At 36.5% G+C, this 14,247-nt stretch overlaps 1 protein-coding gene across 2 annotated transcripts in view; it reads left to right on the forward strand.

Annotated features, from left to right (window-relative positions):
* The window catches only part of PARN (poly(A)-specific ribonuclease), a 181,235-nt gene that overhangs the window by 138,552 nt on the left and 28,436 nt on the right, over positions 1 to 14,247 (forward strand). The window contains exon 23 of one of the 2 annotated variants that reach the window (XM_037067779.1): positions 9,856 to 10,152. The exons of the other annotated variant lie outside the window; for it this stretch is intronic. Coding sequence (XP_036923674.1) covers positions 9,856 to 9,862 — 7 coding nt within the window. The 3' untranslated portion in view covers positions 9,863 to 10,152. Of the gene's footprint in view, positions 1 to 9,855; positions 10,153 to 14,247 lie in introns of those variants that run through there. 2 annotated transcript variants of the gene reach the window in all.

The raw sequence follows: 14,247 nt of genomic DNA on the forward strand, positions 1-14,247 counted from the left end.
TTTCTCCCTCCCTTCCCCTCTCTCTAAAAATAAGTAAATAAAATCTTCAAATGTACCCACTAGGGATTATTTTTTTTTAATGGTCAATTGTTTTTAGTGTTTACCTTTGGAAACGTTCAAGAAATTAAAAAAACACTACACTCAATAATAAAGTCAGCACACCAAGTGAGAAGAGATTATTGTCATTTTCAATGGGTACAGTCTTTTAATTCCCACCTACCATGTGTATACTAGAATTTCTTAGAAGCTCCTTCTCCCCATGACTTCAAAAAATGGTTAGAAATCACTGGCCTGTGGTAGAAAAATACTTGTATTTATTTTATTTTATTTTTTTTTATTTAATTTATTTAACTTTTGTTCAAGTACAGTTTTCTTTCTTGTATTCCCATTTAGCCCTTTTTGTCCTCTTGTGTTGGTCCTTGATTTACACATTAATTACTAAACTGTTTCAGGTACTGAGAGTGTTTGCCTCTCACATGCAGAGCCACTCCCCACCCCTCCACCCCAACAAGAAGGCATTTCTACAGCCTGAGCCACCAGCCCCTCTTCCTGCTGGGGCAGCTCCGAAGTACACTCTGAAGCTGTGTGTTTGCCATCTCTTGTTTCTTTTGGCTCCATTGCAGAAATCTCCATTCAGCTTTAACTGCTTCTCTGTTTCTAGGTCTCAGTTGCCTTTTTCTGGGGAAATTTTTTTCGTTGTTTCGCTGTTGTTTGCTTCATAGCTTAGGAACAGACTTTACATCTGTGTTTTTATCTTAATTAGATGACGACTACCATTTGCATATTCCTTGGATAGATAGACTCTTAGCTTCTGGAAAGGACTGTAGAAATTGTTTTAGCTACTAACCTCAGAATCTTTCTTGTATTCGGGCAAAGTTAACAAATTCATTGTAGAGCTTGTGAGTTACCTATATTTTAGCAGAGAAAGTGTTTCCTGAGACACTTTTTAAACCATTAAATTGATAAATGCACACATTTAAAAAAATTGCATAGTATAAGAGATTATAAAATGAAGAGGGAGAAGTCTTAGTTCCTCTTCTTAGTTCTTCTTGCCAGTGACAGCTAACTTTATCATTTCCTTTTGGTGTTTCACTCTGCCTTTAAATAATGTCTCACCCACTCTGATCAATATATCTTGATCACTTCTATAAAAGGTGAAAAATTAAGTATGTATAGTACCTTCCACTTTTCTTTGTCCCTTCTCACTTTGGTTAGTTAGGTTATTTATACTGCTTATTACTTTTTTTGTATCTATGTTGCTGTGCTTTCTGGAGAGGTTGATTTTAAGAGATAGCAGCAGGTATACAGCATGTATATTATTGTGATTGTTTAATATATAATTAGTATATTAGTATACAATAATATACTACGAAAAAAAGGGTGCATAGGTGGGGCCTACAAAGAAGAAAATGTACTCCTATGTCATCAAAACTTTGCTATCCAAAGAATCTTCCAAATTTCTCAGCCTTTTATGAGACTTTTTTTGAAATAAGTAATTTTCTTTTCTGAGTGGTGTATTTTTAAAATGCCTCTATTTCACCTTCCTAATTGATAATGTTGCTGAGTATAGAATTCTAGATCCAAACATTGTATACTTTCAGAACTTTAAACACATTAGCACTATAATCATTGATTTACTTTCCTGTTTAATTTCAAGGCAGGTGCCATATTTTCCATGTCTTTATACTTCTAGAACCTAACCTAGAGTCTGGTCCTCAGTATGTATTGAGATGTTGGGTGAATTAATGAATTACTAAATACTCAGGTGTCAGTTTCCTAAGCGCCTGCTCTGGGCTAGATATGGGGGAGGTGAAGTTATCCCCATTTCACAGACAGGACAATAGGACAGGACAATAGAATATAGTTCCTGACCAAGAGTTGGATTTGATACCAGTGTGATCTAAAGAGCCCTGTTCTTTTCCAGGTCTGGGATAGCCCTGTCCTCAGGGAAGAAAGGACTCAAACAGGTTGATTCCATCTAGACACATGCCATAAGGGGACTGTTGTCTTGACTATAATCACCACGTACCTGAGAAAACATCTAAGAGCTTGTATCTTTTCATTTAAAAGTGACATCCTAGGAAGCAGAAGAGAGGACTTTTGAATTTCTACTTAAAAGAATACCGAAATTTTTCACTACAGAAAAAATTGTTAAAGTATACAAAAGTAGAGAAAATAATGTAACTCCCATCCAGCTGTCACAAGTCACGGTTTTATTTCATTAGTACTCTCTCCCTCTCCCCTTCAGATAATTTTGAAACAAATCACTGACAATGTATCATTTCAGCCATAGTTTATATATATGTATCAAAAAGATGAGCAGCCAGTTTTAAACAAAACTTGAATACTAATACCACAAAAAATTAATAATTTCTTAAGATATCCAGTGTTCAAGTTTCCTGCTGACAAATTTTTAAAAATAATTTTGTTTGACTTCTAGTTGGCAAACAAGTTCACATATTACATTTAATTGACATCTCATATCTCTTAGTCTATGAGTTCCCTCTCTCTTTGGATTCTCTTCCACACACCAACCCCCACAGACCTCTGTGACATATTTCAGAAACCAGGTTGTTTGCTCTGTAGAATTTCCCGTGTTCTGGAACATTTTTTTAAAGTATATTTTATTGATTATGCCATTACAGTTGTTCTAATTCCCCCCCCTTCATTCCCCTCTCCACTGTACACCACCTCCCCCACCATTCCCTCCCCTTTAGTTTATGTCCACGTGTCTCAAGTTCTTTAGATTCCATATTTCCCTTACTATTCTTGCCCTCCCCCCTGTCTATTTTCTACCTACCATCTATGCTACTTATTCTCTGTACCTTCTCCCCCCTCTTCTCCTCCTCCCACTCCCCTGTTGCTAACTCTCCATGTGATCTCCATTTCTATGGTTCCGCTCCTGCTCTAGCTGTCCTCTTAGTTTGCTTTTGTTTTAGGTGTGGTTGTTAATAACTGTGAGTTTGCTGTCCTTTCACTGTTCATATTTTCTATCCTCTTTTTCTTAGATAAGTCCCTTTAACATTTCATATAATAAGGGCTTAGTGATGATGAACTCCTTAAATTTGATCTTATCTGAGAAGCACTTTATCTGTCCTTCCATTCTGAATGAAAGCTTTGCTGGATAGAGCAATCTTGGATGTAGGTCTTTGGATTTTATGACTTGGAATACTTCTTTCCAGCCCCTTCTTGCCTGTAAAGTCTCTTTTGAGAAATCCTCTGACAGTCTGATGGGAGCTTCTTTGTAGGTGACTGTCCCCTTATCTCTTACTGCTTCTAGGATTCTCTCCTTCATTTTAATCTTGGCTAATGTAATTATGATGTGTCTTGCTGTGTTCCTCCTTGGGTCCAACTTTTTTTGGACTCTCTGAGCTTCCTGGATTTCCTGGAAGTCTATTTCCTTTGCCAGACTGGGGAAGTTCTCCTTTATTATTTGTTCAAGTAAGTTTTCCACTCGTGGCTGTTTCTTTCCCCCTTCTGGTACCCCTATAATTCGGATGTTGGAGTGTTTAAAGGTGTCCTGGAGGTTCCTAAGCCTCTCCTTAATTTTTTGAATTCTTGTTTCTTCATATTTTTCTGTTTGGTCATTATTTTCTTCCTTCTGTTCCACTCCCTTGATTTGAGTCCGTTTCCTTTCTATCACTATTGGTTTCCTGTGCATTTCCCTTCATTTCAATTAGTTTAGCCTTCATTTGTTCCTCTAATTTGTGACTATAATCAACCAGTTCTGTGAGCATCCTGATCACCAGTGTTTTGAACTGTGCATCTGAGAGGCTGGCTATTTCTTGGTCACTTAGAGTTATTGGCTCTGGGGCTTTGAGTTCTTCTTGAGCCATGTTTTGGTCTGTTGGTGCCTGTTACATATGAGGATCGGAGCCCTAGGTGTTCACCAGGGCGGGGCAACTCAGTGGCTGGGTTGTGACATTGTATGTGGGGGCGGGATCAGAGAGGGGCAATGGCGGTCCTCTCTGCTGCTTCCTGCCGCTGGGGCCTGCGTGGTCTGTCTCACTGCTCGCTCCTTCGCTGGCTTATCTGTGTGTGAATGTGTAACCACAGCCAGCCTGCCCACCTTGCACCCTCACTGGGTCTGCCTCTTGCTACCCAACAACCTGGGATCTGCCCACGGCTGCCTGTGTGCCTGGGTCAGGAGATCTTTCCTGCTCCGATCTTTCCTGGCTCCACCCCTCTTACCAGTCTGGCTGAATGGTTCGCTGTTGTCGGATATCCGTATAGTTCAGTTTTCTGTGTTTTGGCTGTGTTTTTGTTACTGAAACTTTGTTGACTTTAAACTTGGTTGTGCGAGGAGGCACAGTGTTTCCACCTACGCCTCCATCTTGGCGAAAGTCTAAAATGTAAATTTCCTAGAGCATTCTTTTAAGGTTGTTTAACATGTTCTCTGACTGCTGTGTTCATAATTAACTTGTAGGTAGATCTATAAACTTGATTCAGGACTCAACTAATGACAAGAATATTTCAGGCCCTGGATGGTAAGTTCAGTTGGTTAGAGTGTTGTCCCTATACACCAAGGTTGCAAGTTCAGTCCCTGGTCAGGGCACGTACATGAATCAACCAATGAATGCATGAATAAGTGGAACAGCAAATTAATGTTTCTCTTTCTCTTGCTCTCCCTTTTTCTCTCTAAAATTAACAAATTTTTTTAAAAAGGATATTTTTAAAAGGATATATAAAAACCTTTTTTTATTTAAAAAAACCTTTATTTAAAAGGTTTTTATTTAATCTTTATTTTAAAAAAGGTTTTTATATATTTCCTATTGCATCACATTGTGTGGCATAAAATGTCTACTTGTCTCTCTTCTTGTGATAAGATGAAGTGTGTAAAATGTTGCTATTCTGGTCCATCCAGTATGAAGTTTCCTATCAGATTTCACCTGATGGTTTTAGTAGCCATTAATGATCAATGCTAGATTCATTATTTCATTAAGAGTTGCAAAATGATAATATTAAAGTTTTTTCCTTCTTATTTTCCCAAATGCTTTCATTTAAAATACAAAATTTCTTTTTATCTATTTGGTTATCTGGAGGTATACTATAGATCATCTAGAAAAAGCAGGGGAAGGGAGGAAGAGAGATGGGGAGAAATATCAATCAGTTGCCCTGCAGTCGGGGACCAAACCTGCAACCCAGGCATGTGCCCTGACTGGGAATTGAACCACTGACTTTTCACTTCACAGGATGACACCCACCCAACTGTGCCACACCAGTCAGGGCCCTAATACACCCTTTAAAAACCAGTTTTCAGAATAATTTATCCATTTCCATGCTAGTACCTTCCAAAGGTGAGCAGTTAGATTCATTTTATTTGTTTTTAATCATGGGTTTTTAAAAATATATTTTATATATTTTTATACATTACAGTTGCTATTCTTTTTAATGCTCTAATTATCTTGTTTATGACCAATGGGAACCATTTTGAGTTGAGCATTTTGAGAGATGAGCAATCACATTACCTTATCTTAAAGTCAGTTGAAGTAACTAATTATTCTTTGTGTAGTTAAGCTACCAACTTAGGTAAACATGTAGGTTCCCTTTATTTTTACTTTTACAGATTACATTTTTAAAAATTTAATTTTGCTTTGTAATTATGTAAAACATTTTACATGGTTCCATAGTGAAATCTGTTGTAACAAGCTTGTCTCCCTGCTTGCTCCAACTCTTTTCTCTCTTCCTTACAATAGCCAGTGTTACTAGTTTTTAGTGTATCTTTCCCTTTTTACAAATATATAAACAACTATATGTATATACCTGCTTCCTTTTCTTAGGTAGTAGTAATAAACCACACATACTTTTCTCTACCTTTTTTTATTTACCATATATCGTGGGAGTCACTCTTATTCTGCTTCTGTTAAAATATAATTCTGCCCTGGCTGGTGTAGCTCAGTAGATTGAGCGTGGGCCTGTGAACTAAAGGATTGCGGTTCAATTCCCAGTCAGGGCACATGCCTGGGTTGCAGGCCAGTTCCTAGCGGGGGATGCACAAGAGGCAACCATACATCGATATTTCTCTCCCTCTCTCCTTCCCTTCCCCTTTAAAGATAGATAAATAAAATCTTTTTAAAAAAAGAAATATGTTTAAAAAATAATTCTTTCCACTGCAAATGGCTTTAGTGTTCTTCAGCCTCCTTATCTGGGTATTTAATCCTAGTTTAAATGATCAGCCTTGGAGTGAAATTCATGAATATTGTAAAGGTAGGTGCTTTGCGAAAGATCAGTTCATGACCAGTCTCTAGTTCAGATGAATCATTCTTCTTTTACCTTTTCTTATTTCTTTCTCGGACCCATCAGTATAAAGTGTAAAGCTCACTGACACACAGCATGCTTTTTGGAATACCTACAGAGAAATATGAAAAACGAGAGAATGCTCATATTCATTAAGCAAACTCTTTATTCCAGGCATTCCAGTAACTGTGCTAGGTGCTTTACATCATTTTTTTTAAAAATCTGTAAAATAACTCAGTGTAACTGTTAGTGATGTTCCTGATTTATGTATGAGAAAGTTTAGTGTCAGAGAAGCTGAATAATTTAGCTAAAGTTATACATGATTCTAACTTACAGGTGTCATGAATCCATAATCCAGAGTATTAAGTTGCCTCTTAAAAACATGGCACATATACATCGATCAGTGTGCATATTTGAGAGAGATGCTCTCTCATTTTAATAAATTGTGTTTTTTACATACACGCACACATAAAACAAACTGAAGAAGCCAGTTTAAAACTGAATTTCAACACTACTTCTTTGGGGAAAGGATTTAGACATCTAGTTCCATGGATTATCAATATAAAACTTCACATTTTAAAAAAAATAGACAGCAATGACCCTGGAATATACAAGCCAGTGCAAAAAATATTGAAGTGTCATCCTTCTAGTGTGCTCATTAGTGGTCATACCCTTAGAATCCAATCTTGGTCTTTGATGGATTGATCAGTTGCTTTTTTTTTTAGATTTTATTTCTTTATTTTTAGAGAGAGGGGAAAGGAGGGAGAAAGACAGGAAGAGAAACATCGATGTGTGGTTGCCCCCTACTGGGGATCTGGCCCACAACCCAGGCGTGTACCTGGACTGGGAATGAAACCAGTGACCCTTTGGTTCACAGGTTGGCACTCAATCCACTGAGCCACATCAGCCAGGGCTGATTGGTTGCTTTTCAGTAGAGGAACCACAGCAAGTACAGAGGAAGAAGACTTGGTGGTGAAAGGAAGGGGAAAATACTGAGTCTGCTCAGTCTGGAATAGTAGCTGGAGGCAAGGGGCAGTAGGAACCATGTTAAGATTATGAAATGCCATTATGAGAAGAAGAATAATGGTTCTCTATCCTCACAGGGGACTGAGGAAGAAATCTGAAGGGACTAAGGTAGCATTGTTAGTCTTATTACACTGATTTAAATAAACTTTAAAACTCAGAAGGGAAGTGGCTTGCTCCAGATCATAGAACTGGTGACACAGCTCTTCTTTGATGGTCTGCTACCTTTCCTTTTTGCTGATTTTTCCTAGTCCTAATTGTATTTTAAGGATTCTGTTAATTTCAGACTAGAAAGGTAGTAGAGACCTTTAAAATCTGTTCTATTTTAAAAAAATAACCATGGCTTTCCATTCAGTCTTCCCTCTTACTTAGCTCCTTTCCACCTTAACATCTGACAGTTGAAAGAAAGGATCAGTCTGTCCTGAAGGCAGTATTTAAGAGATTCAAATAAACATTCCACATAAAAATAGTGCCTAATTAATGTAACATGCAGAATTTTAAAGTGTCAGGCAAATTGGTTTTACCATGGAAAGTTCCTAAGACATAAAGCCTTTTATATCTTGAGCTTTTTACAGTCAAGATGTAGAAACAACTCTAACAAATATCCCTTCCAAATGTTGTCCGGTCTGCCTGGCCAGCGTCAGGGAAAGCTGAACTGATGAACTTGGACTTCTCTTGGACCAATAGGCCAGGACACTTACTTCTTTCAAAGAAACTAATTTCTGCAATATTCCTGAAATAATATTTTTTAAAATGCAGATGACTTAGATAAACAAAATGACATATAGAACAGTGATTTTCAACCAGTGTGCCACAGGTGTTTTTTGGTGTGCTGCAGAATTTTAATAATTAGTTTATGTATGCCATGAGGTGAAAGAGGTTGAAAATCGCTGGTGTGGGATATTATTCAACTTAAAAAAGGAAGGAAATTTTGACGTGCTACAACGTGGATGAACCTTGAGGATATAATGCTAAGTCAAATAAGCTAAGCCAAAAAAGACAGATACTGTATGATTCCATTGTTCTGAATGAGGTACCTAGTATAGTCAAATTCACAGAGGCAGAAGGTGGAATGGTGTCTGCCATGAGCTGGGGTTGGGGAGGGCACCTGGAAAGGGATGGGAGTTAGTATTTAATGCATATAGAGTTTCTGTTTTGTGAGATGAGAAGTTCTACACTACAGATTGGTCACAAAACAACACTACTGAACTATACACTTAAAAATGGTTAAGAAGGTAAATTTTATGTTAGGTGTATTTCCCCACAATTAAAATTTTAACAAAATTCAGGCAATCTAGAATGCAATTTTTAATAGAAGTTCACTTGAAGCCTTTCCTATGATTATTGGGGATGAGGATGTTGACCTAGATTCTTTTAAAATTTCAGCAGAAAATTATGAATTATCAAGAAAAATAGTTGAATTTATAATTTTTAGTTATTACTTATCTGTTTTATCCCTTATTAAAATACTTCTGTAGATGTAAAAGTTCTGTACATAAAATATGAAAGGTAGATAAAGTGATTGGAAATGCTGTAAGATCTGGCCTTTTTTCCCCCTCATTTACTGTGTGGGCTATATAGCATGTCTGGCAACCAGGTCAATTAATTCTTAGAGGAAGGTCTACTTTAAGAGATTTAGAGTATGAATTGTCAACGCTGCCAAAATGGACAAAAGCACAGATGTACAAACAACAATTATATTTATTAGAAATTATATATATTTTTCAAAGTTCAATCTCTAAGATTTCTATAGTTGATCTTTAAAAATCTGTAACTACTTTATTAAAATGTAGAAAATTTTAGTAGTGACTTAGCTTTCATTAAACTTAAAAATAGAAAAGGAATTAGTCCCCATTTCCAAGAAAATTCATCATTTCCATTTAAAAGTTTCTGTATGCAGAAATTTAGAATTTGGCACAGAGAACCTGCTTTCACCCCACTTTAAAGCAGTATGTCATCCCAAGATTTTATTTTAAATAATTTGAAAGCTCAGTTTAATCTGATTTTTGATGTTTTGGGATACTTTCATATTTCATAATAGCAGTAATATTTGAAGAGCAGTGTTTTCTTTGCATATCTTCATGTTATTTATTTGAATAACCATAATTAAAAGTAATTACCATCTGTGATTCTAATAATATGTTATATTGTTTATACTTATCTTCAGATAACAGTATACTTTTTCAAAATGGGGCCAACAATTGAAATTGCCCTCAACAGACTTAGGTGATAGGGAAGGGAAATGCTGTCTTTTCCATATTTATTAACCAAACATGAAACAAATTTCCTATTTGAGTTGCCCAGATCATGTGCAGTTAGAATTATTCCTGTATTATTTGTAGTACTTTTACCTGAAATAAAGTATGAAACGTGTAAATCCTGTATTTTAATTGTCAGGTATAGAAATCCTTAACATTTTTCTGGCAGTCCTTTTTTTGATGCTTTCTACCCTACCCAGTACATTATAAGGCAGCAGAAACTACGGCATGTTTGTGTTGGGGGAGGTCGGGTATGAGGATGAATGATGACTATGGCCCAATGCAGAAGTTTGTCGTTGTGCTGATAGGTGGCTCCATGTTTAAATTCTGTCTGCAGATTTTAGGTGCTTCCTTTTGTCCACTCAAGAATCTCTGAAGCAAAGATTTCCTTTCATTCAACTGCATTGCTGGGAGAACAGAAGTCAAATGCTTACCACAAGGGAACATTCTAGAGCTTTTCCCTTTTATGCCCCCTTTTTCCAAATGAAAAAGAGCAAAAATCTGTTGTATGTTTTCAAATCTCTATTCCCAAAATAGAACTAATTATAGAATCTTAAGTAATGGTTAAATTGATGTTTATTGTACAGTTCTTCATACTTTTCTGTATTTTTGAAGTTCTCATAATAAAATGTTGGGAAAAAATGGAACTGTGTCTTCTAGTAACCTTGTATTCATTTCCAACAGAGTAGGGCAGAGGAGGGGGTTCTGGACACCCACGAGTTAGTAAATAGCTATCTAGCTGATTACTTACCTACCCACTGGAGAGGCTGCTGGAACATTGAACCCTCCCAGCTGTCAGGACCATGCTGTACCACCTCCTCGTGCTATTTACATCTTCTTTCCACTCTTTCTTCTCTCTTTCTCTCCTTGTTTCTTGATACTTTACAAAGATTTGGATGCTGCCTCTGAAAATTCATCAACATCATCTCTAAAAACATGGACCTTCCCCCTTTGCCTGACATAAAATAAAGAGGAAACAGAGAAGGCACTGTCATTTACTGTTTACCACATGTCAAGCATTATAGCTTTTCTGTTTTGTATTTTCTTATTTGATCCTCACAATAACCTATTTTAGAATTGAGGAGACTGAAACTCACAGAACTAAAGGAACGTACCCTGAGTCACAACACCAATAAATGGCTGAACTCAGAATCAAGCCCTCATCCCTCTCACTCCACAGCCCATTCGTGCTCTTTCCAGAGTGCCTGCTCCCTCAGATATCTATATGTGATCCCTCCCCACTACCAGGAAAGTCTGAGTGCCTCCTTCCATGCCACCTGGGATAAAGTTGGGGATTATTGTTATTTATATTAGTATTCCAGCACCTAACAAATGATGCCTTGTGTTCACTTCAAAAAAGATGCAAATGAATGAATGAACAAGAGAACCCATAATATACCAGGAACGGACCTTACTTGTCAGTTTGTTACTGGAGAATGCCATGCAGACTGCTTTTTCCTTTTGAACAGTGTTGGGTCATGCCAGGAGTACTTTTAATTGCTTTGCTAAAGGTAAGACAGAAAGGAATGACATTTTCTTCATAATCACACTAGACTCGACCCTGTCTTACTGTCTTACCTTCTGTTTAGACTGAAAGAGCCATGTGAGGGTGGGAATAGGTCGACAATGGATGCCTTCGCATATCTCAGCTAAAGACTATTCATGCAGGCCTTACTGCATTTTTTAAGAGAAAATCGCTTTAAAGGCAAATCAATCCTGTGTGATGCTATGGAAATCAGTATTCAGACCACTATTTTCTGAGTATTATATCTGCTGTCATCTATTTAATATGAAGAATTGGAAAATTCTTGGGAATGACCAGGAAGTACATTAGTTTATCATCTTAAATTAATGATTCTAAATTCTTGGAAAGTATTAGTTTCTAGTTTGCTGTAATCACAGATAATTTCCAAAAGGATCTCTTCAAACCAAGATGTAAGAAGCATGCAGTTTCTTGGTAAGAGAACAACATCTTATGGTAGGTGGTCCTCTGTTCTGAAGAAGCTGAAATGACATTCTTCATTTCATGAGCAGCCCGTCAGGCAGAACCTTGTTCTCTTCTCCTGGTAAAGCCATCTTAACCCTGTTGATTCAACAAGTCAAATTGTTAGTGCTAATGATGTCATCTCATCATTAATTTGACTAAATGTACGATTTAGGATGGCTAAATTAATGAATATAATTAAACTATTAGAATTTAGAGTAGTATTCTCCATAAGATCGATAGTTTTCTTTTTATTGTCTTCTCTCACCCCCCAGTTTCTTTCTCCTTACTAGCTAAAATTATTTCACTACAGTGGGCATCATATAAAAGTGAGTGCCCAAGCAGAGAGGAAGAGTTGGTACCTTCCATGAGTATGAAAACCCCACCTACCTCCTTCCTTTGACATCACGTGTGAAACTAGTTTACTTCCAAGTTTGAGCCTGATCAGTTGACATTATGTGTTTTTTTTCCTTCTCAGGTTATGTTTAGTGAGTTTATAAGAAAAATAGCAACAACCAAAAATGGCAGTTTCCGAAGAGATGGGATGTCTTCAAAAACATGTAGGATTAAGATAGTAATAATATAAATTTTGTTGTTGTTTAAATAACTATGTATCATTTCTACTTGCAAATGCTAATCATGGAATATAGTAATACCACACTAATTCAGATGAATGGAAGTGAAAACTAAAGACATTTTTTAAGAAATGCAGATTTATTCTTTTAAAGAATGGTGGCACCTATAATTGTGAGATCAAAAGTGTTAACCGATAAAGCCATATACTTGCTGGAAGGGTCTTGGAGGTGACTCAGTCCATCCTTTGTGACCTTACACAGGAGAACTGGAGGGTCCGAGAAGCTGTGTCTCACTTAAGGTCACAGAGCCAGTTAGTAACAAGAGCTGAGTGTTTAGCATAAGCAGACAAGTAATGATTTTTTGGTATGGTAGCTTTTCATATGTTTACTGGATATTTGTGGAGTTCTTGGTATTTCTTCTTTTAAAATATTTCTAATGAAATGCATGACTATTGTTTTTAAAGGCCAAATAATGTAAAAACACTTATAATGAAAAGCAGCAGTTCCCTTCTCCTCCCATCTTGTCCCTCAGAGGCGGTCACTTTCAACTTCCTTTTGATATTTACCTATTTTTCCAAGTGGTAATATACTTATTGCTACTTCCTGATTTTTCTGTTTATCCATTGACCTGCAAATATGGCAGGTTGCCGAGTCATTTTTGCGGTCCTGAAATATATGCAAAGCAGGAATGCCTGTAACTTTTTTAAGTTTTCTTCCATTATGTACATTTGTTTCTGTTTCCTCAGAATTTTTTCTGTCTGTATATTGCTCTGTTTTGAATTTTATCTCTTATGTTGAAGGCTTTCTTCAAATATTTGGCTGTTTTTGGCCGTGTATTATTTAAGAATGAACTAAAAAGGTATGAGAACTCTGGATGCGGAGGCAGGTCATATTGATGGCTCATCTCTTGGAGTGATGAGGTGAGAAGCTGACTTTGTAATGGTATCTTTTCTCTAAGGCTTATACTTTTCCCTGTGGCTTGTGCTTTTTGTGATCTATGTAAGAAATTGTTGCCTAGAGTCACAAAGATTTTCTCATTTTTTCCTGTAAGTTGTGTAGTTCTTTGCTTTATGTTTAGGTATTTGATCTATTTTGAATTGATTTTTATCTACAGTATGAGGCATGGGTGCAAGTTCATTTTTTGTGTGCATGTAGCTGTCCATTTGTTGAGCACCATTATTTGAAGACTCTTTTTTCTCTGCTGAATTATCTTGACTCCCTTGTCAAAAACCAACTGGATGTGTGTGTGGATAAAATTTCTGGACTCTATTCTGTTCTGTTGATCTAGTTTGTCTATCTTTGCACCAGTATCGAACTGTCTAGATTGTTGTATTTCTAATAAGTCTTGAAATCAGGTAGTAAATCTTTAATCTTACTCATCTTTTCAAAAAAATATTTATTCTAAGTCCTTCATTTGTCTACAAAAAGTTTAGAGTCAGTTTGTTATTTCTACAAAAAGCTAACTAGGACTTTGATTGAGATTATGTTGAATCTATAGATATTTCAGGGAGAATTAAGATCTTAAATATCTCGCTTCTCTTCCAGCCATTACCATGGTATATCTTTTTACTTATTTAGGTTTTCTTTGATTTCTGTCATCAGTACATTGTAATTTTCAACATACAAATTTTTACATACACTTTGAGTTGTCCCTAAGTATTTTGCTTTTTGATGCTATTGTAAGTTGTATTTTTGTTTTATAAACATCTAATTTTATATACATATTTCTTACATTTTCTGTATTTTGAAACCAGTAACTTTTTAAAAAAAGATTTTATTTATTTATCTTTAGAGAGGAAGGGAAGGAGAGAAGGAGAGAAGTATCAATGTATGGTTGCCTCTTGTGGGTCCCCAACTGGGAACTGGCCTGCAACCCAGGCATGTGCCCTGACTGGGAATTGAACCGCGATCGTGTGGTTCGCAGGTCGGTGCCCAATCCACTGAGCTATGCCAGCCAGGGCTGAAACCAGTAACATTTTTAAGTGTTTCATATGTTCTTGGAACTGTGCTTAAGGAGCCTAGTGGCTGAACTTGCTCTGGTGATGGAAGATTTTTGTAAGACATATGTTTTTAAATACAATTTTCAGTAGCTCATTGGTAATATAAAGAAATACAACTGATTTGTTTATTTTGACCTTATATTCTTGTACCATATTAAATTCTCTTATTA

Source organism: Sturnira hondurensis, unplaced genomic scaffold (genome assembly GCF_014824575.4).
Source record: "Sturnira hondurensis isolate 20B ecotype Veracruz unplaced genomic scaffold, ASM1482457v3 Scaffold0017394, whole genome shotgun sequence".
NCBI lineage: Eukaryota > Metazoa > Chordata > Mammalia > Chiroptera > Phyllostomidae > Sturnira > Sturnira hondurensis.